The sequence below is a fragment of the Bombina bombina genome, chromosome 4 (genome assembly GCF_027579735.1).
Source record: "Bombina bombina isolate aBomBom1 chromosome 4, aBomBom1.pri, whole genome shotgun sequence".
NCBI classification, from domain to species: Eukaryota; Metazoa; Chordata; class Amphibia; order Anura; family Bombinatoridae; genus Bombina; species Bombina bombina.
The window spans coordinates 1,120,430,263-1,120,458,036 of NC_069502.1; the positions used below are offsets into that span (position 1 = coordinate 1,120,430,263).

Below are 27,774 nucleotides of genomic sequence, written 5' to 3' on the forward strand. Positions count from 1 at the left end.
AGGGGTTTGGGAATCTCAGGAGGTGAGATTACCAATCAATATTTTGGAACTCCGTGCAATTTTCAGAGCTCTTCAGTCATGGCCTCTTCTAAAGAGAGAATCGTTCATTTGTTTTCAGACAGACAATGTCACAACTGTGGCATACATCAATCATTAAGGAGGGACTCACTTCTTTCATAGCCAGAGGACTGTATCTCGAATACTGGTATGGGCGGAATCCAGCTCCTGTCTAGTTTCTGCGGTTCATATCCCAGGTATAGACAATTGGGAAGCGGATTATCTCAGTCGCCAAACGTTACATCCGGGCGAATGGTCTCTTTACCCAGAGGTATTTCTTCAGATCGTTCAAATGTGGGAACTTCCAGAAATAGATCTGATGGCTTCTCATCTTAACAAGAAACTTCCCAGGTATCTGTCCAGATCCAGGGATCCTCAAGCGGAAGCAGTGGATGCATTGTCACTTCCTTGGAAGTATCATCCTGCCTATATCTTTCCGCCTCTAGTTCTTCTTCCAAGAGTGATCTCCAAGATTCTGAAGGAATGCTCGTTTGTTCTGCTGGTGGCTCCAGCGTGGCCTCACAGGTTTTGGTATGCGGATCTTGTCCGGATGGCCTCTTGCCAACCGTGGACTCTTCCGTTAAGACCAGACCTTCTGTCGCAAGGTCCTTTTTTCCATCAGGATCTCAAATCCTTAAATTTAAAGGTATGGAGATTGAACGCTTGATTCTTAGTCAAAGAGGTTTCTCTGACTCTGTGATTAATACTATGTTACAGGCTCGTAAATTTGTATCTAGGGAGATATATTATAGAGTCTGGAAGACTTACATTTCTTGGTGTCTTTCTCATCACTTTTCCTGGCATTCTTTTAGAATTCCGAGAATTTTACAGTTTCTTCAGGATGGTTTGGATAAAGGTTTGTCTGCAAGTTCCTTGAAAGGACAAATCTCTGCTCTTTCTGTTCTTTTTCATAGAAAGATTGCTAATCTTCCTGATATTCATTGTTTTGTACAAGCTTTGGTTCGTATAAAACCTGTCATTAAGTCAATTTCTCCTCCTTGGAGTTTGAATTTGGTTCTGGGGGCTCTTCAAGCTCCTCCGTTTGAACCTATGCATTCATTAGACATTAAATTACTTTCTTGGAAAGTTTTGTTTCTTTTGGCCATCTCTTCTGCTAGAAGAGTTTCTGAATTATCTGCTCTTTCTTGTGAGTCTCCTTTTCTGATTTTTCATCAGGATAAGGCGGTGTTGCGAACTTCTTTTCAATTTTTACCTAAGGTTGTGAATTCTAACAACATTAGTAGAGAAATTGTGGTTCCTTCATTATGTCCTAATCCTAAGAATTCTAAGGAGAGATCATTGCATTCTTTGGATGTAGTTAGAGCTTTGAAATATTATGTTGAAGCTACTAAGAATTTCCGAAAGACTTCTAGTCTATTTGTTATCTTTTCCGGTTCTAGGAAAGGTCAGAAGGCCTCTGCCATTTCTTTGGCATCTTGGTTGAAATCTTTAATTCATCATGCTTATGTCGAGTCGGGTAAAACTCCGCCTCAAAGGATTACAGCTCATTCTACTAGGTCAGTTTCTACTTCCTGGGCATTTAGGAATGAAGCTTCGGTTGATCAGATTTGCAAAGCAGCAACTTGGTCTTCTTTGCATACTTTTACTAAATTCTACCATTTTGATGTGTTTTCTTCTTCTGAAGCAGTTTTTGGTAGAAAAGTACTTCAGGCAGCTGTTTCAGTTTGATTCTTCTGCTTATAATTTCAGTTTTTTTCATTATAAGATTTAAACTTTATTTTGGGTGTGGATTATTTTCAGCGGAATTGGCTGTCTTTATTTTATCCCTCCCTCTCTAGTGACTCTTGCGTGGAAGATCCACATCTTGGGTAGTCATTATCCCATACGTCACTAGCTCATGGACTCTTGCTAATTACATGAAAGAAAACATAATTTATGTAAGAACTTACCTGATAAATTAATTTCTTTCATATTAGCAAGAGTCCATGAGGCCCACCCTTTTTTGTGGTGGTTATGATTTTTTTGTATAAAGCACAATTATTCCAATTCCTTATTTTTTATGCTTTCGCACTTTTTTCTTATCACCCCACTTCTTGGCTATACGTTAAACTGATTTGTGGGTGTGGTGAGGGGTGTATTTATAGGCATTTTGAGATTTGGGAAACTTTGCCCCTCCTGGTAGGAATGTATATCCCATACGTCACTAGCTCATGGACTCTTGCTAATATGAATGAAATGAATTTATCAGGTAAGTTCTTACATAAATTATGTTTTTTCTAGGTAAACCCTCAAATGGGGGTCCGGGATTAGATTCTGAGGGCGTTTCGACAGAACGCCAAGTTTCCAAGGTATGGTTCATGGTAAAGGGTTCCACTGGCCGTCCGGATAGGTGCTGGTGGTTTTCAAGGTATTCAGTCCAACATACCTGTTTCCTCTGTGTGTTCTCCTTCCACAAGTGGTTGCTCGTATTCAACAGGAGAGAACAGCGGTGTTTCTATTAGCTTCTGCATGACCTTGCAGGACCTGGTATGCAGACTTAGTGGTAATGTCATATCTCCACTTTTGAGACTGTTCCTGAGAAAAGGACCTTCTGAGCAGGGTCCCTTCTTTCATCTAATTCTTGTTTCTCTGATGCTGCCTGCTTGGAGATTGATCGCTTGGTTTTGTCTAAGCGTGGGTTTTCTGAGTCGGACACTGAGACCATAACTCAGGCTTGCAGGCCAGTTTCTAGAAGTTTTGTCATAGATTATGACGTACGTATCTTATTGGTGGGAATACAAGACTACTCTTAAGGCGTGGAGTCAGGATTCCTAGAATTTTGTCCTGTCTCCAGAATATCTGGAGAAGGGTTTGTCGGTCAGTACCCTGAAGGGTCAGATTTCTGCATTGTCTACTTTTGCTACATAAGCATCTGTCGGACGTGCCAGATGTGCAATCTTTTTGTCAGGACCTGGTCGGAATCGGGCTTGTGTTTGTCGGCTTTTCCGCCTTGGAGCATAACTTTGTTCTTAAAGTTTGCTGCAGGCTCTGTTTGAGCCTTTTTATTCCATAGATATTAATTTGTTATCTTGGAAGGCCAATTCTTCTACTCAGAAAGTCTCAGGATTCTCAGCTTGGCAGTGTGATTCACCTTATCTTATCTTTTTTTGTCGGAGGCGATTTTTTTTTGTACTAACTTAGTACAAAATGTATCTACTAGTGACTGAGAATTTTCGCCAGTCGTCTTTGTTTGTTTGTTTCTCTGGGACTTGTACAGCTCAGAAAGCTCAGCTACGTTTCTTTCCCTTCGGTGAGAAGTATAATCGTTCGGTTTATGTGTCTGCTAGACATCAGCCCCCTGAGAGAATTACTTCTCATTTCATTAGGGCTGTTTCAGCTTCTTGGGTTTTCAAGAATGAAGCTTCTGGGGTTCAGATTTGCAAGGCTGCAACTTGGTCATCTCTGCATAATTTTTCCAAATCTGATGTTTTTGTCTCGGCTGAGGCTTCTTTTGGGAGAAAGGTTCTTCAAGTGGTGGTGCCTTCTGTTTAGGTTCCTGTCTTGTCCCTCCCTAATCATCTGTGTACTCTAGCTTGGGTATTGATTCCCAACAGTAATTGAAGATGATTCCATGGACTCACCATATCTTAGAAAAAAAAACTAAATTTATGCTTGCCTTATAAATTTATTTCCGGATATGGTGAGTCCATGGCCCGCCCTTTCTTTTAAGACAATAATTTTTTACTAACACCTTAGGCACCTCTGCACCTTGTGTTGCTTCTTTTTCTCCATTTACCTTCGGTTGTGGGAAGGGATACTTAACAGCTTTGCTGTGGTCTTTGCCTCCTCCTGTTGGCCAGGAGTGATATTCACAACAGTAATTGAAGATGATTCTGTGGACTCACCATATCCGTAAAGAAAGAAATTTATCAGGTAAGCATAAATTTAGACTCTTTTGTGGACTTCCACATCTTGGGTATTTTATCCCATATGTCACTAGCTCATGGACTCTTTCCATTTACATGAAAGAAAACCTAATTTATGTAAGAACGTACCTGATAAATTCATTTATTTCATAATCGCTAGAGTCCATAAGGCCCACCCTGTTTTTGGTGGTTATATTTTTTTGTATAAAAGCACAATATTATTTTTCAGTTCCTCTTTTTTTGTATGTTTTTTTTTTACTCCTTTTTACACTTAACTACTTGGCTATACGTTAAACTGAAGTATGTGTGTGGTGGGAGGTGTATTTATAGGCATTTTGAGGTTTGGGAAACTTTTCCCCCTCCTGGTAGGAATGTATATCCCATACATCACTAGCTCATGGACTCTTACCATTATGAAAGAAATGAATTTATCAGGTAAATTCTTACATAAATTATGTTTTTCAAGAGTTCTCTCACTCCTCAAGCGAGAGTGTGTATTTTTTTAGGAGTGCAAAGGAAGTTCTCAATACCTCAACTTTTTGGATTCTAAAAGCTATTTTAAACACAGACATTTTAAAGCATAGCAGGGATAGAAGTGTACAGTGTTTTTCTTTTGTGGTTAGCTACTTTCAAAACCAATGTCAACTCAAAGGTAACAAAGCTTTAAAAGTTCATATAAACATTCAGGTATTGAAAATGGCACCTGTATGCATTGACAACATTTATCTTGTCATTTTTATTCTACTGCATTTGAGCAAGCCAAAGCTAAACAAAAAGGTTTAAAATGGAGATATCTGGGTATTTATACATAGAAAAATTATATCATAAGAGATCTACTTCCATACCAGTTGATGATTAGTACAGTAGTTTGCCTAAAGTCATTGAAAAGCGTACTTACTTTTATAAAGGTGATGAGAGTCCACAAACCATTACTCCTGGGAATTTCACTCCTGGCCACTAGGAGGAGGCAAATATTTTGAAAACACTTAATCCCTACCACCTCTCTGGTATGTCAGTCTTATTTTTACCTCCCTAGGAAGGTGAAGAATTGAGGTGCTCCAGATTCTTCACTGATAATTGTCTTTTCTATAATATTTTGTTGTTTAATCTTCTTGATCAGATTTCATGGTGGTAAGAGTTCACAAGACCCACCCTTTTTAAAAAAAAAATATTAATTTTTTTCTGGTGGTATTTCAAGCTTGCACCTATTTTTAGCAAAAGTCCTGGAAGACAAGAGAGAGGCGCCTAATCGTGTGATAACATCTATCACCAATACATGGCAACTCACACGATCCTGAAGCACACACAGTGCTATAGACAACAAGCCGAGACCTCTCAGTTTCTCGACAGACTCGTATCCAGCACCACTCAAATGATCACATAGGAGAGCTTCCACAAATCATTTAAGATTTACTGGTTACCACGGCTGCTGCTTCCGGAAACAGAGGACAATCTCAGTGGCATCAGAAGAAGTCGGGCCTCAGAATAAAGTCCGGGATATCACCCAGACCAATAGATAAGGGCAGGAGCGTGATTGGTATATAAAAAGATAGTTTATTAAAAGTTATAAAAACAAAGTATACAGCAACGTGTTTCTCGGCTACATATGCCATTTCACAGGCTGTAATCTAAAAAATTAACTTGTTCCTTATAAACCCTCTTACAACCAATAGAATCATAACATTGATACACGCCCCCCTCCCCAAAAAGAGCAGGCCTATAGTCTAGTCGACAAGCAGCTGACAAATACATCACAAAAAGGAGGAGTGGATATATGACACACTGGAAAGCTAGTACATAATCAAGGTACCCAAATGGACAATATTAATAAAGTAATGCACGCACCACATCCGCCGATAAATTGAATAGCTAGACTGTATGAAATCATGGCATTTATCAAGGGCAAATGCGAGCGTGCATCACAGCCCTAAAATGACACATAGAAGACCAAAACAATCAAACAATGGAAATGCATAACTAACACACCAAACAACTACCACAATGTACATGGTTATATATAAGACAAGCCCCATTTGATTTGAGCGTAACTACGAAGGAGATTTGCACATACCAAGCAATCACGGTGTAGCATGCAGTGGAGTCAGATTTCTGTATTTCACAGAATGCCCTCAGGATTCTCTGGAAACAGTGTAAAAACTACAATTTTCAGATTTTATTTTCAATTTGCATAGTTACAACTCTTATGGTGGATTACATTTTGAATTTAAAGCGTTATAAAGCTTTGCAAAAAATAAAATAGTGACATTTATAAAGTATTACATATTGAAGAGTAACATACAAGTAAACCCCCTTACTTTTCATCCAAATAGAAGCTCCTTTATATTGTAAAACCTGTTTAACTCTCCTACTTTTTTCCTATCAAATAGCCATCCAGAGAAGGCTGTACCCATTGCAAATCATGCAGCCAATTATATTGCGCTACTGGAATATCATATTTATTAAGCCAGCACATGCTCGCAGACACATGACCTGTAGGGCACAGATAGAATTGCATGAACAGTTGTTTTAAACAGTACCATACAATGTTAGCCAGCATTATTGCATGTGCAGGGATTACCTGTATCTGTCACACTGATGAGATGCTGCAGGCTTTAAATGAGGGTGACCACATAAGAGCGTCTCAGTGCGATTGGGAGGGTTGGCGTGCTATCTTAGTGCGCATGGGAGGGTCGGCGTACAATCTCAGTGCACATGGGTTGGTCCGCGTGCAATCTCAGTGTGCGTGGTTGGGTCACCGTGCAATCTCAGTGCACTTGGTTGTGTCACCGTGCAATCTCAGTGCACATGATTGGGTAACCGTGCAATCTCAGTGCGCATGGTTGGGTAACCGTGCAATCTCAGTGCGCATGTTTGGGTAACCGTGCAATCTCAGTGCGCATGGGGGGGTTGGCGTGCAATCTTGGTGCGCATGGGTGGGTTGGCGTGCAATCTTGGTGCGCATGGGTGGGTTGGCGTGCAATCTTGGTGCGCATGGGTGGGTTGGCGTGCAATCTCGGTGCGCATGGGTGGGTTGGCGTGCAATCTCGGTGCGCATGGGTGGGTTGGCGTGCAATCTCAGTGCGCATGGGTGGGTTGGCGTGCAATCTCAGTGCGCATGGGTGGGTTGGCGTGCAATCTCAGTGCGCATGGGTGGGTTGGCGTGCAATCTCAGTGCGCATGGGTGGGTCGACGTGCAATCGCATTATGCATAGGTGGGTCGGGGTGCAATCTCAATTGCCCTACCTAGAAAGTCCCACGGTAGGTTTGGAAACTGCTTGAATTTTCAAAGAAATGTGTAAAAGGAGAAAAAAACGGATACTAGAAGGTAAATTATAATTTATATATATATACTTATATCGTATTTTCCAATAATGTAATACAAATGTTAGGTTTAATGTTCCTGTAACATGGAATGTTCAATCAAATTTTAAAAAGGCTGCACAGTAGCTTTTCAGACTGCAACAGAGTAATCCTTAGTTGACCCTGTCAAGAGTTACACATGTGTCCTAGTAACCCTTTACCATGGTTACATCAATATAGTAACATATTTCTTTTTTTTATTTAGAGTAAAGGATCAAATAAACAATTTATCTTGGTGAATAAAATGATTTTTGAAAGCATTTCAAGCTTTGCTTATTTTTGAACAGCTGGTTCGGAGATACTTCCCGCCCCCAGTGAAATGTGGCATTGAAAAGATGAAATATTAAAAAAGCAAATTTTGTCAGGCGCCAGCCTATTTGACACTGCACTTCTGAAGACACAGCCTCCGATCCAGGTGCCTATGCTGGAGTCAGCACTTTGTTCCTGATCTTGGCTAGCTCATTTCCAGATCTTGACAGGGCTGGCATTGTAAAGAGAGGGATAAGTGCAAAGAATTCCCTCTGCCTTTCTGTTCTGTAGAGCCTAAAGCAGGTTTTTGGCTTCATAGATGGGCAGGGGGGGAGGGCGTTTTCTGATGATCTGTGTTCGTTCCCCTATTAGATATGGGATCATTTCAGACATCTGTGTTTTACAAATTCTCTCTGATGGCAGCCTTGTCTCATTTTGTCTGCGTCGCACTTGTCAAAATACATCCTCCTCTTTGCTCATCACATCTGAGACCCTAGCGATCTGTTCTAAGGGAGATCCAAGGACAATATCTCCCATGGGAAAACTGCACAGGAGGTAGCACAGCAGTTTATACTAGAAGGGCAATTATGTAAGGTGTATTCTGACTTCTACAGAAATTGGACTTCAAAAGCAATAAGTGTTTAGTTGGTTCTCAGTTGTACGTCTTATTAACGCTCTAGCAGGTTTTTAAACATAACTTCACCTATTAAATGTGATCAAATCTTGATTTGCATAGAATACATCTGATAAATTAGAATCTTCTGATAATCACCTGTGTGCTGTTACACAAAAAAAGTTCTATATATTTTGTAAATAGTTTTTTGTTTTTGGTATTATTTTTTTTAAATAGACAAAGTCAAACTAAAACTTTCATGGTTTAGAGAGAGGATGCAATGTTAAAGGACCAGTTAATACAGTAGCTTTGCATATTCAACACGTACATGATAAAAAGACAATGCAATAGTCAAGTGAGTAGTAGATTTTTTTTCTGACAAATTTCAAAGTTTTGTCCGTCTCCCCCTGTATCATGTGATAGCCATCAGCCAATCACAAATGCATATACGTATATATTCTGGGAATTCTTGCACATGCTCAATAGGAGCTGGTGACTCAAAAAGTGTAAATATAAAAAGATTGTGCACATTTTGTTAATGGAAGGCAATCGGAAAGTTGTTTAAAATGGTATGCTCTATCTGAATAATGAAAGTTTAATTTTAACTTGTGTCCCTTTAAGAGATATTTCAATTTACTTCTGTTATCAAATGTACTTTTTTCTCTTGGTATACTTTGTTGAAAAGCATACCTTGGTAGGTTCAGAGAGGTAGGTGGTGATTGGTGGCTACACACATACGACTCTTGTCATTGATTCACCAGATGTGTTTAGGTAGATCCTATTAATGCAGTGCTGCTCTGGATATGACTTGTACATAACTGTGTTAAACACAAAGTTTAAATAACAGTGCAATAAGAAAATCCTCTAACACATTAAAGCATGTTTGCACTTTATGGCATTGTTCTTTGTATTGCATAATCCCTGTTATTGTCTTGTTTGTGATTTACATGAGCAACACACAGATCAAAGGCTAAGTGCTTGTGACATATTGCCCTTGGTCTTTTTTCTGGGACTATGAGTGTTGACATGTTCAATTCAGAGCTGGGAGGTCAGTGATCATATATATTGTCTGCTGAAAAGCCTTCAGAGCCACCTGCATGGATAAACCAGAAGTAATAAACTTTCAGAACACAGTCTCTCAAATTAACCTCTTGACCTCCTGTGACCCCGTTACTTCATTAGACTTCATAAAAGTCCCCTGGCAACTGCTCTCTGGGGAACCTTCTTTACTTGCAGGGATACATATTTGTTAATGTTGATTACTTAAGGAAACCGAGAGTGAGTGCTGTCAGGAAACCCTTGGCAGGAAAAGGAAGGTGGTCTACTAGCATGGTAGCAGCATGTCTGTGTTTCCGTTTCCACCCACAAAGAGGTTCACAAATGTCATAGACAAGTCCAGGGGGAATGTCTGGTTCAGCAATAGGAAAATGATGCCAGACTATGCCCTGCTTTCAGACCTTGTGATTTCACGTGAATACCCTTCATATTTTACTTTGGTTCTTATGGCATATTGAGACAAATATTTTGTCAGGGTTACAGGGAGGCAGTATATTATATTTTTTCCTTTGTTATCAGACAAATTAAGATAGATGTCTGTGTATTTATGATTTCATCAAGAAGTGGTAGAAAACTGCAACTCAAATCAATCAGTGACTATATGTTTAATACACACTACATTTTATTTTGTTTCAGTGCACATTTATAAAACAAAATGATAGAACATACAATTTTAAACAACTTTTCAATTTACTTCTATTATCAAATTTGCTTCATTCAATTGTTATCCTTTGCTGAAGCAACAGCATTACACTACTGGCAGCTAGCTGAACATATCTAGTTAGCCAATCACAAGAGACAAATGTGTGCAAGCACCAATCACCAGCTTGCTCCCAGTACTGTTCTTTTTCAAAAAGGGATACCAAGAGAACGAAGCGCATTCGAAAATAGAAGTGAATTTAAAAGTGTCTTTAAGCTACATGCTGTATCTAAATCATGCAAGTTTAATTTTCACTTTCCTATACCTTTAAGCCTTAATGTATAACATTTCCTAACTATAATTGAAAGTGAAATGGAAGCGTTTTCATTAACATAAAAAGCCTAAAGGGACATGAAACCCAAAACTTTTCTTTCATGATTCAGACAGAGCATGTGATTTTAAACAACTTTCCAATTTACTTCTGTTATCTAATTTGCTTCATTTTCTTGGAATCCTTATTTGAAAAGTTTTAGGAACAGCAATGCATTACTGGAAGCTAGCTGCTGATTGGTCGCTGTACACAAATGCCTCTTTTCATTGGTGCACCAGATGTTTTCTGCTTGCTCACAGTAGTGCATAGCTGCTCTTTCAACAAAGAATACCAAGCGAATGAAGCAAACTTTAAAATAGAAGTAATTTGGAAAGTTGTTTAAATTCACATGCTCTGTCTGAGTCATGCATTTTTGGGGTTTCATGTCCCTTTAATTAATTCCTAGGGTATTCTTATGCATATCATAGGCATTCTTGAATTTGCTTAATTAATTAATTAATTAATTAAACAGATTATTACTAATGTTTAAAGGCTGAGTTAGTCTAGTTCATGAACAAGATTAGATTAATTCAGAGTAGGAGCCCATGGCCTAGTATGTGAATATACCGTGTTAGTCCTGATAATTACCATCCATAATGTGCATGCAGCTATGTGAATATACCATGTTAGTCCTGATAATTACCATCCATAATGTGCATGCAGCATGTGAATATACCGTGTTAGTCCTGATAATTACCATCCATAATGTGCATGCAGCTATGTGAATATACCGTGTTAGTCCTGATAATTACCATCCATAATGTGCATGCAGCTATGTGAGTATACCGTGTTAGTCCTGATAATTACCATCCATAATGTGCATGCAGCATGTGAATATTACGTGTTAGTCCTGATAATTACCATCCATAATGTGCATGCAGCTATGTGAGTATACCGTGTTAGTCCTGATAATTACCATCCATAATGTGCATGCAGCATGCGAATATACCGTGTTAGTCCTGATAATTACCATCCATAATGTGCATGCAGCATGTGAATATACCGTGTTAGTCCTGATAATTACCTTCCATAATGTGCATGCAGTATGTGAATATACCGTGTTAGTCCTGATAATTACCTTCCATAATGTGCATGCAGTATGTGAATATACCGTGTTAGTCCTGATAATTACCTTCCATAATGTGCATGCAGCTATGTGAATATACCGTGTTAGTCCTGATAATTACCATCCATAATGTGCATGCAGCTATGTGAGTATACCGTGTTAGTCCTGATAATTACCATCCATAATGTGCATGCAGCATGCGAATATACCGTGTTAGTCCTGATAATTACCATCCATAATGTGCATGCAGCATGTGAATATACCGTGTTAGTCCTGATAATTAGCATCCATAATGTGCATGCAGCATGTGAATATTCCGTGTTAGTCCTGATAATTAGCATCCATAATGTGCATGCAGCATGTGAATATACCGTGTTAGTCCTGATAATTACCATCCATAATGTGCATGCAGTATGTGAGTATACCGTGTTAGTCCTGATAATTACCATCCATAATGTGCATGCAGCTATGTGAATATACCGTGTTAGTCCTGATAATTACCATCCATAATGTGCATGCAGCTATGTGAGTATACCGTGTTAGTCCTGATAATTACCATCCATAATGTGCATGCAGCTATGTGAGTATACCGTGTTAGTCCTGATAATTACCATCCATAATGTGCATGCAGCTATGTGAGTATACCGTGTTAGTCCTGATAATTACCATCCATAATGTGCATGCAGCTATGTGAATATACCATGTTAGTCCTGATAATTACCATCCATAATGTGCATGCAGCATGTGAATATACCGTGTTAGTCCTGATAATTACCATCCATAATGTGCATGCAGCTATGTGAGTATACTGTGTTAGTCCTGATAATTACCATCCATAATGTGCATGCAGTATGTGAATATACCGTGTTAGTCCTGATAATTACCATCCATAATGTGCATGCAGCTATGTGAGTATACCGTGTTAGTCCTGATAATTACCATCCATAATGTGCATGCAGCATGTGAATATACCGTGTTAGTCCTGATAATTACCATCCATAATGTGCATGCAGCATGTTGGTTTACTTATTGTTTTGTCTACAGGCTGTTTATATTGGATCATTGCTGATGCAAGATAAATTTGTATTGAATTACTAGGGGTAGCACTTTTAGAGGACTAGATTAATAAGTACAGTGTTGCTAGGGCAGCATACCTCACAACATTTGTGGCTGGTTATCAGGGACTCAGGAGGTTAATGGGGGTCTGACATTATTTTGTGGGCGGAGCTGTTTTGGGAGGGGTGGGAACATGGGTGGGTAGTACGCAGGGCTGTGTCTGAGTGGTACATTGGTGTGTATATCCCATACATCACTAGCTCATGGACTCTTGAAATTAAATTTATCAGGTAAGTTCTTACATAAATTATGTTTTTCTTCTCTTTCCTGTTTTCCTTTGTTGAAAGCAGGAAGGTATGTTCAGCAGTGTGTACATATCTGCAAGTACTATATGGTAGCATTATTTCCTGTCATGTAGTGCTCCAGACACGTCCGTGCCACCTATCTAGATATCAATTAAACAAAGAATAACATGAGAAAAAAAGCAAATTTGATAATAGAAGTAAATTAGAAACTTTCTAAAAATTGTGTTCTTTATTTAAATCATGAGACATTTTTGAGTTTCATGTCCCTTTAAGTATTTCAAAGAGGAGGGGCCCTCCATTACTATGAAGATCTAAGCCCCCCACTGTAACTGTTATCCCTGTGGAATATTAATGAGTGCTTTTGCTTCCTTTTCATTGGTTCCCTGTCCTGTGAGCCTGCATCTGCGGCATCTTTCATAGGGTCCCACCTTTACTTGAGAAATAGGAGTTTCCAATGATCTAACACATTAGTTTGTTTTATTATGGTATGGTATTATGGCTCTGCTCCGGTGGCCAATCTGCAGAAGTTTGTATCGAGGGACCTGCCTTTTGTTATGGGCACAATGTTTTACATATACTTTTAACACAAGATGGGGCTTCTTTTATAGCTATATCAAATTAAACTGAAGTGAAGTTAATTAAAACTGAGATTTTCTACCAAATTAGCGCCATAAATGGCTGTTTAACAATTGTAGCACTATAGATGTTTTTTTCCTGTTTGTGAATTACATTTTCTTTCCATTATCTTCTTTTCAGTTAATAGCTGTAACTTTGATAGAATTGCCTAATAATAGGCATTTGGGCCCAAGAGTAGCTTTGTTTTCTCTATTTGATTCTACTTTATATAAAATTTCTTGTGGTGCAAGAGTGGCCACTTTTTTTGTTTGGAAAGGATCTTGCGCTATATGTAATTCTATAGAACTTCAGAGTTTGAGGTATGTACAATGCTACTGTATTGAGTGTTAGATATTTCTTGTCCGTTATTGGTGCAAATTATGAGATAGTACATGCTATGTTTGTTTAATGTGTCAAATATAATCTTTTTATTTTTTACAAACCTCAATACAAAAAAAAAAACTATAAATATAAACTTTCAAACATGAGCCTTTAATTATTTTTCACAAAAAGAGCAACACCAGAACAAAGGGTCATAACCTCATGTTAAAGGTTAGGTTTAGAAGTAATTTGCAATAGCACATCTTTACAGAAGTGGTGGTTGATTACACTTAAAGGAAACATGGTCAAACTTGATGCACCTATATTTCTTATTTGTCTTCAAAGTCTATGTTTTGTATGTTCTTTCAGGCAACAAACTCAGCATACCCAAAAATACGTAACTAAAACTCTACCCTAGACTGGAACTCGACAACTTTGTTTCAAATTTAGGATGCAGCCCATAAATTTAGGTGCCAGAAACTTTTGGCCATCCCTATAAATCCCTATATCTCTGATCTGGTATATATACGTGAGCAAGATTATAACTTGCTAATATAGAAGGACCACTAAATACAGTAGAACTGAATAATTTACTAATACACAATAAAAAAACAATGTAATAGCACTTATTTTTAGCAAGTTTCAAAGTTAATCCAATTTTCCCTCCCCAGTATCATGCGACAGCCATCAGCCAATTACAAAATGTATATACAGAGCACTTTTGCACATGCTCAGTAGAAGGTGGAACCTCAGATAGTGTTCGTGTAAAGTAATGTGCCCTTTTGATGGTGGAAGTATATTGGAAAGTTGTTTTTTTAATTGTGTGCTTTATCTGAAACATCAACATAAAATTTTGACTTTAGTGGCACGTTAAATGTAATAACCTTTTGCTTTTTAGAAAGTTTGAGCTGTGCAAATAATGAGAGCAATTGGCCGCATGCTAACGTTTTTGCATTATTTTTATGTAAAAACACACACAATAGTATGTCTTGCACCTAAGATTGATATCATTTTGCAGTAAGTGTAAATCTTTTTTTTCTCTTCTGTTTGTCAGTATTTTTCTTGCTTAACAGAAAGACCTGTATATTCATTAAAAAAAAAATCTAGTTTTTGTTATGTTTTGTTTCTAGGTAATATACTCATCTACTCTGACCTTGGCTAAATCTATCCTGCTGAAGTCTACACTGCAGTAGATATAGTTGTATAAATAGCTCCAAATTCAGGAATCTGGAAACCTTTGCAAGGGTTAAAAACATATGAAGCGAGGATCAGTAATGCATTAATGAAATGCACTTAAGGGCCATGACAACATTTTTGCATTATGATTTAGACAGAGCATACAATTTTCCAATTTACTTCTATTATCAATTTTGCTTCATTCTCCTTGCTATCATTTATTGAAAGCGTAGCAGTGCACTACAGGTAGATAGCTGAACACATATGTAAGCCAATGAAAATAAACATATGTGCAAATTAGATAATTGAAGTTAATTGAAAAGTTGTTTAAAATTATGTTCTATTTGAATCATGAAGAACTATTTTGGGTTTCATGTCCTTTTAAAGGGACAGTCTACACCAGAATTTTTATTGTTTTAAAAGATAGATAATCCCTTTATTACCCATTTCCCAGTTTTGCATAACTAACACATTTATAATAATATACTTTTAACCTCTGTGATTATCTTGTATCTAAGCCTCTGCAAACTGCCCCTTTTTTCAGTTCTTTTGACAGACTTGCAGTCTAGCCAATCAGTGCCTGCTCCCAGATAACTTCTTGTGCACGAGCATAGTGTTATCTATATGAAATACGTGAACTAACACCCTCTAGTGGTGAAAAACTGTTAAAATGCAATCTGAAAGAGGTGGGCTTCAAGGTCTAGGAAATTAGCATATGAACCTCCTAGGTTAAAGGGACACTAAACCCAAATTTTTTCTTTAATGATTCAGATAGAACATGCAATTTTAAGCAACTTTCTAATTTACTCCTATAATCAATTTTTATTCGTTCTTTTGCTATATTTATTTAAAAGTAGGAATTTAAAGCTTAGGAGCCAGCCCATTTTAGGTTCAGCACCATGGATAGTGCTTGCTTATTGGTGGATACAGTTAGCAAACCAATAAGCAAGCATAACCCAGGTTCTCAACCAAAAATGGGCCGGCTTTTTAGCTTTACATTCCTGCTTTTTAAATAAAGATAGCAAGAGAACGAAGAAAATTTGATTATAGGAGTAAATTAGAAAGTTGCTTAAAATGCCATGCTCTATCTGAATCACTAAAGAAAAAAATGTGGGTTTAGTGTCCCTTTAAACTTTCAACTAAGAATACCAAGAGATCAAAGCAAAATTGGTGATAAAAGTAAATTGGAAAATTGTTTAAAATTACATGCTCTATCTGAATCATGAAAGTTTATTTTGGCCTAGACTGTCCCCTTAAGATTTATAGCATCAAGCATGTAATTAGATTGTCCCTTTAATAAAACAGGTGGTGATGATTTGGGGACATTATATGATAATCTTGAAACACTGTCTTAATGTTAAGCATATTTCTGTTATTTTAACATTTTTAAATGACTGCTGTTGTACTGGGGTTGGAGAGAAAAAAATAAATGTTGTGTTTTTTGTCAGCTTTTGCAGTTTAACCCTCTGGAGCGTCTTGGTGCTGGAGTTGCCGGTGTTGAAGACATTAAGTCTCATCCTTTTTTTGCTGGTATAGACTGGATGGAGCTTACAGTTTGAAGATACCATTGGAAGAAGCACTGATCAAAAACTGCAATGGGATTTTGCACATCAAAGACAATAGAGACTTCTTGCCAGAAGAGCATTTAGTGGGGGGCACATCTGTGCACAGATTTATTAGCATTAAATACCTTTGTAATTAAGTTGTGTTACAGCAGCAGAGCCATTGTTATCTTGTACAGTAATGTGCTCCCTGTAAAGATATTGCTCTTTTTCTCTACTAAACCTAACCAGGGCATTACATTAAAAAAAGTCTCCATAAAATACATAGTTACTAAAACCATGTCATTTATTTATTTTGCTTACTTTAACTCAAAATGTCCTCTGAAAATTGAGAGGCTAGAGAGGACCCTGAACTCAGTGATTGCTTGACCAATAAAGCAGTTCATTTTAGCTGCTGCTAGTTGGCCACAGTAAAGGAGATCATAGATATGTTACAATGCAAATTTAAGGGACAAGTAAACACTTTGAAATTTTAATATAAAATGTTTAAATATAGGTACTAAATCAAATTTTATTTTATTTTCTTCTGTTATGTGTGATCAGTCCACGGGTCATCATTACTTCTGGGATATAACTCCTCCCCAACAGGAAATGCAAGAGGATTCACCCAGCAGAGCTGCATATAGCTCCTCCCCTCTACGTCAGTCCCAGTCATTCTCTTGCACCCAACGACTAGATAGGATGTGTGAGAGGACTATGGTGATTATACTTAGTTTTTATGACTTCAATCAAAAGTTTGTTATTTTAAAATAGCACCGGAGCGTGTTATTACTTCTCTGGCAGAGTTTGAGGAAGAATCTGACAGAGATTTTTTACTATGATTTTAACCGGAGTCGTTAAGATCATATTGCTGTTCTCGACCATCTGAGGGAGGTAAAGGCTTCAGATCAGGGGACAGCGGGCAGATGAATCTGCATTGAGGTATGTGGCAGTTTTTATTTTCTGAATGGAATTGATGAGAAAAGCCTGCCATACCGTTAAAATGACATGTATGTATACACTTCAGTATTCTGGGGATGGTATTTCACCGGAACTACTGTGTTAAGGTCACTAATCCTTTTAATAACTATTCTCATGTTAAACGTTTTTGCTGGAATGTAGAATCGTTTACATTGCTGAGGTACTGTGTGAATAAATGTTTGGGCATTATTTTCCACTTGGCAGTTTTTTGCTTTAATTGTGACAGTTTCGTTTCTCTTCACTGCTGTGTGGGAGAGGGAGGGGCCGTTTTTGGCGCTCTTTGCTACGCATCAAAAAATTCCAGTCAGCTACTTTTATATGTCCTGCATGATCCGGTTCATTTCTGACAGATCTCAGGGGTCTTCAAACTTCTTTGAAGGGAGGTAAATTCTCTCAGCAGAGCTGTGAGAATTCTTATAGTGACTGTGTATAAAAAAACGTTGTTTTGTTTTCTTATGTACAAATTTAATTAGTGTTGTTTTTTACTAATGGGAACAAACCTTTGCTAAAAGTTGTGTTGTTTTAAAATTTGATGCAATAACTGTTTTTCAGTTCATTATTTCAACTGTCATTTAATCGTTAGTACCTCTTTGAGGCACAGTACGTTTTTTGCTAAAAAAGATTATAACCAAGTTGTAAGTTTTTTGCTAGTGTGTTAAACATGTCTGACTCAGAGGAAGATATCTGTGTCATTTGTTCCAATGCCAAGGTGGAGCCCAATAGAAATTTATGTACTAACTGTATTGATGCTACTTTAAATAAAAGTCAATCTGTACAATGTGAACAAATTTCACCAAACAGCGAGGGGAGAGTTATGCCGACTAACTCGCCTCACGCGACAGTACCTGCATCTCCCGCCCGGGAGGTGCGTGATATTTTGGCGCCTAGTACATCTGGGCGGCCATTACAGATAACATTACAAGATATGGCTACTGTTATGACTGAAGTTTTGTCTAAATTACCTGAACTAAGAGGCAAGCGTGATCACTCTGGGGTGAGAACAGAGTGCGCTGACAATGCTAGGGCCATGTCTGATACTGCGTCACAGCTCGCAGAGCATGAGGACGGAGAGCTTCATTCTGTGGGTGACGGTTCTGATCCAAACAGATTGGACTCAGATATTTCAAATTTTAAATTTAAATTGGAGAACCTCCGTGTACTACTAGGGGAGGTCTTAGCAGCTCTCAACGATTGTAACACTGTTGCAATACCAGAGAAACTGTGTAGGTTGGATAAATACTTTGCGGTACCCGGCGAGTACTGACGTTTTTCCTATACCTAAGAGACTAACTGAAATTGTTACTAAGGAGTGGGATAGACCCGGTGTGCCGTTCTCACCCCCTCCAATATTTAGAAAGATGTTTCCAATAGACGCCACCACTCGGGACTTATGGCAAACGGTCCCCAAGGTGGAGGGAGCAGTTTCTACTTTAGCTAAGCGTACCACTATCCCGGTGGAGGATAGCTGTGCTTTCTCAGATCCAATGGATAAAAAATTAGAGGGTTACCTTAAGAAAATGTTTGTTCAACAAGGTTTTATATTACAACCCCTTGCATGTATCGCGCCGATTACGGCTGCGGCAGCATTTTGGATTGAGTCGCTTGAAGAGAACCTTAGTTCCTCTACGCTAGACGACATTACGGACAGGCTTAGAGTCCTTAAACTAGCTAATTCTTTCATTTCGGAGGCCGTAGTACATTTAACCAAACTTACGGCTAAGAACTCAGGATTCGCCATACAGGCACGCAGGGCACTGTGGCTAAAATCCTGGTCAGCTGATGTTACTTCTAAGTCCAAATTACTTAATATACCTTTCAAGGGGCAGTCCTTATTCGGGCCCGGTTTGAAAGAAATTATCGCTGACATTACGGGAGGTAAGGGCCACGCCCTACCTCAAGACAAGGCCAAAGCTAAGGCTAGACAGTCTAATTTTCGTCCCTTTCGGAATTTCAAAACAGGAGCAGCATCAACCTCCACTGCACCAAAACAGGAAGGAGCTGTTGCTCGTTACAGGCAAGGCTGGAAGCCTAACCAGTCCTGGAACAAAAGCAAGCAGGCCAGGAAACCTGCTGCTGCCCCAAAGACAGCATGAACCGAGAGCCCCCGATCCGGGACCGGATCTAGTAGGGGGCAGACTCTCTCTCTTCGCCCAGGCCTGGGCAAGAGATGTTCAGGATCCCTGGGCACTAGAGATCATATCTCAGGGATACCTTCTAGACTTCAAATTATCTCCCCCAAGAGGGAGATTTCATCTGTCAAGGTTGTCAACAAACCAGATAAAGAAAGAAGCGTTTCTACGCTGCGTACAAGATCTGTTAACAATGGGAGTGATCCATCCGGTTCCGTGGTCGGAACAAGGACAAGGGTTCTACTCAAACCTGTTTGTGGTTCCCAAAAAAGAGGGAACTTTCAGGCCAATCTTAGATTTAAAGACTCTAAACAAATTACTAAGAGTTCCATCGTTCAAAATGGAAACTATTCGGACTATTTTACCCATGATCCAAGAGGGTCAGTACATGACCACAGTGGATTTAAAGGATGCTTACCTTCACATACCGATCCACAAAGATCATCACCGGTATCTAAGGTTTGCCTTCTTAGACAGGCACTACCAGTTTGTAGCTCTTCCATTCGGATTGGCTACGGCTCCAAGAATCTTCACAAAGGTTCTGGGTGCCCTTCTAGCGGTACTAAGACCGCGAGGGATTTCGGTAGCTCCGTACCTAGACGACATTCTAATACAAGCTTCAAGCTTTCAAACTGCCAAGTCTCATACAGAGTTAGTTCTGGCATTTCTAAGGTCGCATGGATGGAAAGTGAACGAAAAGAAGAGTTCTCTCTTTCCTCTCACAAGAGTTCCATTCTTGGGGACTCTTATAGATTCTGTAGAAATGAAGATTTACCTGACAGAAGACAGGTTAACAAAACTTCAAAATGCATGCCGCGTCCTTCATTCCATTCAACACCCGTCAGTAGCTCAATGCATGGAGGTGATCGGCTTAATGGTAGCGGCAATGGACATAGTACCTTTTGCACGCCTACACCTCAGACCGCTGCAACTATGCATGCTAAGTCAGTGGAATGGGGATTACTCAGATTTGTCCCCTACTCTGAATCTGAATCAAGAGACCAGAAATTCTCTTCTATGGTGGCTTCATCGGCCACACCTGTCCAGGGGAATGCCATTCAGCAGGCCAGACTGGACAATTGTAACAACAGACGCCAGCCTACTAGGTTGGGGCGCTGTCTGGAATTCTCTGAAGGCTCAGGGACTATGGAATCAGGAGGAGAGTCTCCTTCCAATAAACATTCTGGAATTGAGAGCAGTTCTCAATGCCCTTCTGGCTTGGCCCCAGTTAATAACTCGGGGGTTCATCAGGTTTCAGTCGGACAACATCACGACTGTAGCTTACATCAACCATCAGGGAGGGACAAGAAGCTCCCTAGCAATGATGGAAGTATCAAAGATAATTCGCTGGGCAGAGTCTCACTCTTGCCACCTGTCAGCAATCCACATCCCGGGAGTGGAGAACTGGGAGGCGGATTTCTTGAGTCGCCAGACTCTTCATCCGGGGGAGTGGGAACTTCATCCGGAGGTCTTTGCCCAAATACTTCGACGTTGGGGCAAACCAGAGATAGATCTCATGGCGTCTCGCCAGAACGCCAAACTTCCTCGCTACGGGTCCAGATCCAGGGATCCGGGAGCAGTTCTGATAGATGCTTTGACAGCACCTTGGAACTTCAGGATGGCTTATGTGTTTCCACCCTTCCCGCTGCTTCCTCGATTGATTGCCAAAATCAAACAGGAGAGAGCATCAGTAATTCTAATAGCACCTGCTTGGCCACGCAGGACTTGGTATGCAGATCTAGTGGACATGTCATCCTGTCCGCCTTGGTCTCTACCTCTGAGACAGGACCTTCTGATACAGGGTCCATTCAAACATCAAAATCTAACTTCTCTGAAGCTGACTGCTTGGAAATTGAACGCTTGATTTTATCAAAACGTGGTTTTTCTGAGTCGGTTATTGATACCCTGATTCAGGCTAGGAAGCCTGTTACCAGAAGGATTTACCATAAAATATGGCGGAAATACCTATACTGGTGCGAATCCAAAGGTTACTCCTGGAGTAAGGTTAGGATCGCTAGGATATTGTCTTTTCTACAAGAAGGTTTAGAAAAGGGTTTATCAGCTAGTTCATTAAAGGGACAGATTTCAGCTCTGTCCATCTTGTTACACAGACGTCTGTCAGAAAATCCAGACGTCCAGTCCTTTTGTCAGGCTTTAGCTAGGATCAAGCCTGTGTTTAAAGCTGTTGCTCCACCATGGAGTTTAAACTTAGTTCTTAACGTTTTACAGGGTGTTCCGTTTGAACCCCTTCATTCCATTGATATAAAAATGTTATCTTGGAAAGTTCTGTTTTTAATGGCTATTTCCTCGGCTCGAAGAGTCTCTGAGTTATCAGCCTTACATTGTGATTCCCCTTATCTGATTTTTCACTCAGACAAGGTAGTTCTGCGTACTAAACCTGGGTTCTTACCTAAGGTAGTCACTAACAGGAACATCAATCAAGAGATTGTTGTCCCATCCTTGTGTCCAAATCCTTCTTCAAAGAAGGAACGTCTTTTACACAATCTGGATGTAGTTCGTGCCCTCAAGTTCTACTTGCAGGCAACTAAAGATTTTCGCCAAACTTCTTCCTTGTTTGTCGTTTACTCTGGACAGAGGAGAGGTCAAAAAGCTTCTGCTACCTCTCTCTCTTTTTGGCTTCGTAGCATAATACGTTTAGCCTATGAGACTGCTGGACAGCAGCCTCCTGAAAGAATTACAGCTCACTCCACTAGAGCTGTGGCTTCCACTTGGGCCTTTAAGAATGAGGCCTCTGTTGAACAGATTTGCAAGGCTGCAACTTGGTCTTCGCTTCATACTTTTTCCAAATTTTACAAATTTGACACTTTTGCTTCTTCGGAGGCTATTTTTGGGAGAAAGGTTCTTCAGGCAGTGGTTCCTTCTGTATAATGAGCCTGCCTATCCCTCCCGTCATCCGTGTACTTTTGCTTTGGTATTGGTATCCCAGAAGTAATGATGACCCGTGGACTGATCACACATAACAGAAGAAAACATAATTTATGCTTACCTGATAAATTCCTTTCTTCTGTTGTGTGATCAGTCCACGGCCCGCCCTGTTTTAAGGCAGGTAAATATCTTTTAAATTATACTCCAGTCACCACTTCACCCTTGGTTACTCCTTTCTCGTTGTTTCTTGGTCGAATGACTGGGACTGACGTAGAGGGGAGGAGCTATATGCAGCTCTGCTGGGTGAATCCTCTTGCATTTCCTGTTGGGGAGGAGTTATATCCCAGAAGTAATGATGACCCGTGGACTGATCACACAACAGAAGAAAGGAATTTATCAGGTAAGCATAAATTATGTTTTTTTCCTCCCCCCCCCCCATTTCTATGATTTTAATTTAAAAATTTGATTCTAATAACTGGAAGTGTGCATGAGTAGCTTCAGAAGTCTAACTCTGTCACATATTTCCTTAGTTGGCATCAGAATCGATTGCCAGAACTAGTTATTTTGCTAACATAGTGACAATTGTCTATCGACTAACAAGTCTGAATTGGAAAAATGCCAATTGGTTGGTTGAGTTTGGCTATTAAAAGCAATTGCAATAAAGAAGGTGATAATGTATTCAAAACATTTTCAAATTCACCCAGTATGTTAATTTATTCCAAGACTGGGTAAAAAAAAATTATGTAATTGCAAGGTGTTTACTTTCTCTTTAATTGTTGATTTGTATATTTACTATGCATAAATACTAACTATAGTACTCTAATGTTCATTTAAGGGGATAATTCTACTAAAGACTATCCCTGTAAATAATATATCCCAATTTTGTCCCATGTAAGAAGAGCGGTGTATGATAGGATGTTTTGCATGTTATGGAAATTAAACTTTTAAGAGTGCTGATGACTGTATGTTAGAAACTGAGGTTTGCATTATGTATGTACCCATTGGTTTTAAGTACAAGAGAGAAATCTAAATTAAGCTAAAATATTCTTCAGGTTACATAATAAAAGTATCTATGGGTTATTATATATTTTTTTGTTATGACTGTATTCCTCACATATTATATTCATTATGTAAAACCTTTTTAACCTCTTGCTGGAAGCCTTTGACTGAGAAATATAATTAGATCACAGTGTATACCAGACTGAGTACCATTTTTTTTATATGTTTTAATTTTCATTTTGAGTATACATAATCTGTTTGCGCCTCTGTGTAACCATCTCAAATTGGATGATTATATGAAAACATATTTTTCTACCATTAAGAAGTACATTACCATACATCTGCAAGTTCAATATGGCAAGAAACAGCAGCGCAGTTTGTGTGTAGTGGGATAGAAATTATACTGAAATCTACTGTATTTATACATGTGAAGCTGTATTATATCTTAAACACCAGCTAGATGCATATTGCCGTGTTAATGAGATTTTCCTCTTGTCTTATTTATAATTTAGGGGAAATTGCTGGAGAAGGTGCTATGTTTCCCAACCTAAGGCTATTGGCAAAATAATGTTTACAGTAATATTAGCTTTGAGTTTGGCGTATATTTTTTTAAGGTCAGATGGTGTTTTCCATTTTTAACTCTGCAAGAGTTCCCTAGCACATTAGTTAATGTTAGTGTGCTTGGGGGCTAAATGGTTATTCCTCCCACCTGGTCATACCTGAGTGCCTGAGTAAATAAATAAAACAAGCTGCTAATACATCCAGAGTTTTAAAACAATGTACCAAAATATTAATGCTGAACTTAAAGTGACAACATCGTATTCCCCATAAAAGGACTATGCATAATTACAAATTTTGTAAGGAAATGCAATTTTTTCCATATGATCACTTTATTCTGCACTATCCTAGCAACCTTGTGACTTTTGTAAGCACTTTCTGCACCAAGCAGTGCCCCCACACTAAAGCGCCCCTTGGTTCCTTTGATTTAATCCTATTGGACTGTTGAACTGTGGCCATGCTATCATTGGAACCTCTCACCCCACTGCTATGTGACAACCCCTGAGGAAAACATCCTTGCAGGGAGCATGCAAAGAATGTGTCGGGGTGGTCTTGAACCATTATGATTTACTTACCTACACTGGTTAACCCTTTTGTACCCTGGCATTCTCTAATTGTTCAGGCCTTCATTTTTATGGAGTTTATTGGAGATAATGGTTTCCTTCCTATGGTTTGACATCCATATTTTTTCTGTAGCTGTGTTAACCTAATGCTTTGTTTGAAGGGATTTTATAATGCTATCTTTGTTTTTTATTTCTGACCATGTTCTAAATGGTCTTACTATCCCTTGAACACAGGGCAGTCCCATATAAGAACTTATGCCTTGAAGGAGCAAGCTTTATTTTTGTTTTGGGGTATTCTAGCATGTTTCCTATAATTGATTTTTCATCCACTTTTTGTTAACTATCACCAGATAGTCTTGCTCTGTTCTAAATACAATTTTGTTGTACCTCTGATTGAACCCCCCGTTTGGGTTTATAAGGCATTTGTGTACTGAAACCACAAATTGACTGTATTAGTTGTGCCAGTGTGCCCTTCTAGGTGTCAGATTGGGACTTTTTTTTTTTTTTTTTTTTTTTTAAGGGATTATGCCTTTTAACTTTAGCAGACCCATGGTTAAAAATTGTTTGTTATAGGAAAGACTTTAAGTTTGGGGTTCCATAGAATGCTAGGATGAATGCCTTTTTGGATGATTATTGACCTTGACCATCTGTCTTCCAAGCATATTGTAAGGGGTATGATTCCAAACTCTTTATGGTTCTTATGACATTCTCTTATTATTATTGCTCTAGGACTGGGTCAATTTATGATTGTTATAGATCTGTTGTATTCTTATATTCACATTTTAACAGACAACTAGATAGACTAAAGTACGTCAGTCTGCTTCTGCTAGTATATTTGCTGACAAAATATATATTTTAGGTGGATTGTCCACTGTTCCTTTGTTTCTTCAGGTTTAATGCTGGATAACTAAAGTGAAATAAAGTATACGTACAAATTGTATGAAAAAAACTGTGCTGATTTTTGTGTTAAGTTAAATAAGTGTGTCAAAATATGTCTTAGCATAATATTATCAATATAGGCAAGACTCTGTGAATGAAATCACAGGACAAGGGTGCCTCCTAGTGTAATACTGACAGGTCACAATGTACAAGCATACAAAAGTACAGGTACTCACAAGTGTGGCAGCACCCAGTTGTGGTAAGTGTGGCGGGCTGGGAGCTTACAGTGTCCCAGCTCACTGGTCACCGGTGAGGTGCGGTATTCCCCGGGGATACAGGAGAAATACAGGTGACATCAAAGCGGTAGCTCTCAAAATTTCGTAAAAACTTGATTTTAATAAAATAGTTGTAAAATACAGGGTATAAATACAACCCAGATGATTAAAAACAGATAGCAACACGTTTCTCAGCCTTTCCTGGCTGTTTCCTCAGGCTTCTGTATTCGTACTAAAAGAGCTGGCTTTTAAACACATAACAAACCTATCAAAAACCTTCTACAGACCACACCCCTCGATCAGGTGTGTTCTACCTAAATCATGTTAATCCATTTAATAACATAAATCTCAAATGTAGATAAACAAATACACATAAAACTTCTAATACAAGAATTTGAACAAGTGCGCTTAATCTGAGATATCTAACAAGTGCAATCTTCCTGTCCCATTGGGTTCTGTCTAAACATCAATGTGTATAATACCAATCAGTGTTTCCTCGATGCATTGACTATGGTTCCCACCACGTGTGATCTATCTATATAAATATTGAATTCTCCTTACCTTTATTTTGGTTAGTATTTAGGGTAAGTCTATATCTTGATTAGTAGAATGTTATACGATCGAGTACTAATGAACATGTTTTCTTCGTTATTTACTTTCGCTTTCGTCTAAACTGACGTCATCTGACGTTACTAAGTTCTAGATGTCACCAATCTATGCGCTTTCAGGGGCTGCACCTTTTCTGCAGTATGATCGATAATATAGTGAGTCTATATTATTTCCAAAAAACTATTGGACACATTATGTATATACTATTAATCCCGACCAACTGTTGCGGTTGCTTAATATTTGTGATACAACATATGCACAGCAAACAAAGTTAAGGATATGGATTGATATACTAAGTGGAATAAAATAAAAAGGGACAGTGGTTGTATCACTAAGATTGATATCTAGCTATAACTTATATAGAGAATAAACAGTGTTTGTTAGTTTTGAAGTGACTGTTAAAGGGGCAGTGGCTATGAAAGGGGCAGTGGCTTAATCACTATAAATAAAATAGTTCTAGCTATATCTTATGTGAATAATGAACAGTGTTTGCCGATAAAAAAGTGAATCTAATGTCCCCAGTCCAGAGGGCAACCAATGATAAGAGACCGTGTTTATGTAATAACCTCTATCTATGTGTGAGTGTAATTCATATTGATTTAATGAAATGAGTAATAAAACTAATAGATGGTTAATATAGTGAGGTTTATTTATTAATGGGGTGGAAATTAGGTGTACTCTATATTCCTAAAATAAGTGGCTGGCAATATTCATCCAGGGCCGGTGCTCCCACTAGGCAAGCTAGGCAGCCACCTAGGGCGCAGCGGCGTTGCTGTGACTGCTGTCAATATCAGATCATTGTGTGTCACAGTCTAATCCACCTTAAGCCGCTGCTGCAGCTATCCCTGAGCTACCATCTTAAGCGGCACAGGTTGATGACAATTAGCTCTATTCACACAGTCTTCAAATTCCACCCAGCACCCGCTTTACCTACTTTTTTAACGCTCCTTGAACTTCTTTCATTTCTCACATCCCTCCTTTGCCAGTCATGAAGCTCGCATCTTCCCCTTCACACTGAGCTCACAGCCTCACACAGTCGTGTGGTTTCTCTTCTCCTGCTTGTTGTTAAAGTTTTCCAGCTCAGAGCTCTGACATGGGTTTGACCCATGCATTGCTTCTCTATGTGATGCCCCTGGTACTCCTGGACTGGCTGTGCTACCTGTACCTGCCGGTGTCTCTGGTGATACTGTGCTTGAACATTGCCTGCTGGTGGGTGCTGGCTGCTGGGTATGGCAACACCAAGGAAGATGCTGCAGGTGAAGGGAAAGATACTGGCAGTGTTTTTTTTACCGGTAAGCAACATTTGACGATCTACCCTATATCAAGGTGAACTTATTACCAGAAATCTAATATGCCCACCCAGCAGATGTACATGGATTGGTATTATGGAACCCATTGCGTACCTTTTAATATGTGTGTAATAGTATTTTTGGTGAGATAAAATTAAAATTTCATCAATATCCCTTCCCAGACTTTCTAATTTGTCTGTTCTACTAAAAAATAAACATTTTATAATTCAGTGCTATACTTCTATGCCCCTTTAACAGAAGAATAAATCTCCTAACCTCCCTCCCTCACTCTCTTTTTTTCTTTCTCTTTCTCTC

The 27,774-nt window shown here is 38.9% G+C and overlaps 1 protein-coding gene across 4 annotated transcripts in view; it reads left to right on the forward strand.

The window, feature by feature from the left end:
- The window catches only part of RPS6KC1 (ribosomal protein S6 kinase C1), a 687,051-nt gene extending 670,459 nt beyond the window's left edge, over positions 1-16,592 (forward strand). For all 4 annotated transcript variants that reach the window (XM_053712472.1, XM_053712474.1, XM_053712473.1 and 1 more), the window contains one exon: positions 16,199-16,592. In XM_053712472.1, coding sequence (XP_053568447.1) covers positions 16,199-16,309 — 111 coding nt within the window. In that variant the 3' untranslated portion in view covers positions 16,310-16,592. The remainder of the gene's footprint in view (positions 1-16,198) is intronic.
- Positions 16,593-27,774: the final 11,182 nt, after the last annotated feature.